We start from the raw sequence: 3,709 nt of genomic DNA, 5'->3' as shown, positions 1-3,709 counted from the left end.
AGCGCCGATGTTAAAGGCTGTAGCTAGCGGCGCCCCTGCCTTACCGCTCGGCCACTCGACTCGCCTCACATCATACATAATTTAGCTTAAACTTTATTAGTATTGTAATACTGTACAGTAGTATTAAACATTATAATACTGTTGGTAGATGATATAAAACACCCAACAGATTTAGAGAAATGTACAGTATGTAGACATTCTCCAGGCTGAGTACAGATTTATCTAACAAAAGGAACTAAAAACAAAAGGTGTTGGATATTCAGGTTTGGTTAAATAAATATTGAAATGATTGACACACCTTGATCGCACTTTCTTGATAACATCTAAAACATATCGAGTAGGCTGAAACAAATGAAACATATTTAGATCAACATGTTAACAATGACGACAACTAGAAAAACTGAATCAAAAACTATATCCTCCCTAATAAAATATGGTTCAGAGTTTCTTCATGTTTACTTACAGAAACGTTTCCAAGAGCCTCTAGAATCGGATGCATCTTAGGTGCTGGAAGCTAGGAAAGACAAAGAGGAAGATATGTAGATATTAGATTTGTATATTTTATAAGCTTTTATCATCCGTTATCTTCACAAACTATGAAATATAAAATCATATCAGACAAAATGATTGCTTACAGGTTTTTTAAGTGCTTTACTCTTTTCTTGGTGTTCTATAACCTTCGCCCTTTCTCCCTTGAACAGTTCAATCGCTTCCATTATCCTCTCTGCTGCCCTCACAGTTTCCACTGTTTTTTTACCAGCTAGAACTGCTTCCACCGCTGTCTCCCCAGCAACCTGTGTTAAAAATATATATACAATATGCAATGTACAAACTGAATTGGTGTAATATTTCCCTAAATTTATTTAGTGTAGCTTACATTAAAAAGTTTTGTATAATAGTGTTCAATTTGTTGATTCCCTGATCTTAGGAAATTAACATTATAATGCTCCATGCCATCTGAACACACACTCTCCCTCTCCACCCTCAATCAAATAATAATATTTATTTATATAGGGCATATTCAGATTTAAAAATAGGCAACATTATACAATGAAATTACAAAGATATATACAAAAAGACTACAAAAATATACTTATTATTAATTACATCATTAAATTACATCATTAAAATAATTGAAAATTCACTATCAACAACATAAATATTGATTACCTTACAAACTAACTATTATTTACAATTATTTTGAAAATATTTAATTAAACAGATCAATTAAAAATTTTAATTCAATATCTACAATATGGAAAGACAATAACTATTAGAGACAGCACACAGTATCTCAATCTATCATTCATTCAATCAATCTCAATTTGGCAAAATATCATTTTGCAATAATTGATGGTGATATGTGTAAACAAAAAAATAACATGGTATCAAGACAAGACTACATACCACAGCTTCAGTGTCACGTTCAGCCACTGCTGCTTCATTTTCCTTTTCTCGTTCGTTTTCTCGCTCCTCTTCAAGTACTAGTGGTTCCTCTGTTCGTTGCCATAATCTCAGTGATTTGTCATGTGATGCAGTGACTACATGGTTGCCACTTGGACTGACGGACAGACACCAGACTTCTCCTTGGTGACCCTACATGCCAAGAAACCATTAATTGGGAAATAATTCTTGCAATATAGTTTTGTTTACAATAATATAGATCTACAATCACACCACATCATCATGAGTAACAATATACTAATCCTTTACTTCTGTAATTACAGCACCTTTCCTCTGGTTTCCAGCCTCAACACTTAGAATATCTCAGAAACCTTATTAATCCAATGGCATGGGCTCTATGCACAAATCCTATTAATTTACATTAAAGAATAGGGCTATAGATGTGTGCTAAATTTAATTTGAATGCAATTTTAGGTCATACTGTGTTATCTCAGACACACATAGTTTCCAATTTCTGTTTGAACTCTGAATTTACGGATGGGTTTAATAAACCAATGCGAAAAACTTTGCATGGAAATTACTAGGGATGGGCTTATATCTAAGGAACTATTTTTCAAACCTCACCTCCAATGTTGTGATATTTTCAAAGTTGTCAGCATCCCATTGCTTCAATTTACCATCTTTTCCGCAGGTAAAGAAAAGATGGGTCTTGGGTACAAACTGAATTCCCATGATGCTATCGTCATGAGCAAAGATTGAACGATGACAATCACCATAATCCAAGCCCCATATCTTGATGTTTTTGTCTGCCGATCCAGTCACAATTAATGAGCTGTCCTGCAAAGTTAGGACAAGTAATTTGAAATTATGAGCATTGTTAATTAACCTCTGAATTCCTTATTGAGTTGTATGTATAATATTTGTGTAGAAATATATTGTTTATGTTAATTAATGTAATAGTCAATGTGCACAGCCAGTGGCTGCACCAGTATGCAGCCAACGGGGGTGGGGGTTATACCTGTGTGTGGGCCTCTTTTAAGACAATTTGCTGTGTGATCCAACCCATTGTAACATTGTTGAATAAATAGATTAATGAGTGAAGTAAATAATTGTATAAAAATAAATGAATACTGTTAAACCAGGACACAATACTCAACTGCACTTTAACATGCAAACCAGTTGTAAGTCACAGGAGTGCCAAAGGGGTACCGCATTCACTACACTTCAATCATTTTTTGCTGCGAAGCAGCCAATTCATATTCTTGACAGCAATTTGACCTCTGAAAGGTCATTGTTTGTCAAAAAACCTGCGCCTAAGACAACTGAAAAGCGGAGTTTCCTTCTTTCGTTCTGCCGGGTAAAATCAATTACTTTAGGCGACGTTTGTAGACTAACCTACTCGTACCAACGTCCGCATGTCGCGACGCTGGAGCGTTTTTACTATATTTCTAGGTTTCCTATTTCTACGTTTAATCGGCTCATGTCTCAACCAAAATATTTTGAGGCCAATATTATTTACGAACCCAGTTAAAATTATTTACTAGCCTATTTCAACGTGCTAATTATTACATTTAGGCGACGCTTGTTGTAGACTGGCATAGTGTTTTCGGAAATAAATACCATTTTATACACATGCGCAGATCGATTCGCCAGCAGCAAGTCATCGGCCAGCAGCAGCGAGTCGCCAGCAGCGAGATGTCACTGCAGCAAAACACTATTGTACACGGTACCAACGCTGTTCTAATATAGACAATGGGTCGTGTATCATATTATTTGTTATATTTTTATTATTCATTTTTTTCACTTGACTCGCATAAATAATTTTGTTTAGAACATTTTATGCAGTTTTACTTCGCAGCACTTCACTTGCAATTTGCAATTTCTAGTCTTTATTAGTTACTTTACATTTCTCTCAAATACTCATGTGGAAACTTACACTTGATATATCCATTGTCAGTACTGGTAACTTGTGTCCATATAAGGACAAGAAGAACTGAAAAAGAAACAATGAATAGGATATATAGGTTAAAAATAATAATAATAATAATAAATAATAATAATAAATAATAATAATAATAAATAATAATAAAATAATAATAATAATAATGAATAGGATATAGGTTAAAATTTTAATATCATATTCCTACAAAATAATAACATTATTGATTAGCCTACTTAATAGAGGGCGCCTAATCAAAAGACCTACTTTGAGTGTGTCTGCGAAGAACACCTTCACCGTGCTGTCCAACAAGGCAACCGCAATGAATTTTTGGTCTGGGGAATACTTCACACACAGGACATCCTC

General features: G+C 34.3%; 1 protein-coding gene across 1 annotated transcript; it reads right to left on the bottom strand.

Annotated features, from left to right (window-relative positions):
* Window positions 1-207: 207 nt before the first annotated feature.
* On the bottom strand, window positions 208-3,706 carry LOC117111345 (WD repeat-containing protein 3-like; the record flags this gene model as incomplete). Its single annotated transcript, XM_033254270.1, has 7 exons — window positions 208-342; window positions 464-514; window positions 636-794; window positions 1,408-1,596; window positions 2,029-2,241; window positions 3,341-3,397; window positions 3,611-3,706. Coding segments are annotated over 7 exons (885 nt in total), but the record flags the coding sequence as incomplete, so codon positions are not given.
* Between the last annotated feature and the right edge of the window lie 3 nt (window positions 3,707-3,709).

Source organism: Anneissia japonica, unplaced genomic scaffold, assembly GCF_011630105.1.
Source record: "Anneissia japonica isolate Jap-2015-1 unplaced genomic scaffold, ASM1163010v1 scaffold47222_len3709_cov140, whole genome shotgun sequence".
Classification (NCBI taxonomy): domain Eukaryota; kingdom Metazoa; phylum Echinodermata; class Crinoidea; order Comatulida; family Comatulidae; genus Anneissia; species Anneissia japonica.
The sequence above is the reverse complement of the archived record's forward strand: the minus strand, read 5'-3'. Positions and strand labels throughout refer to the sequence as shown.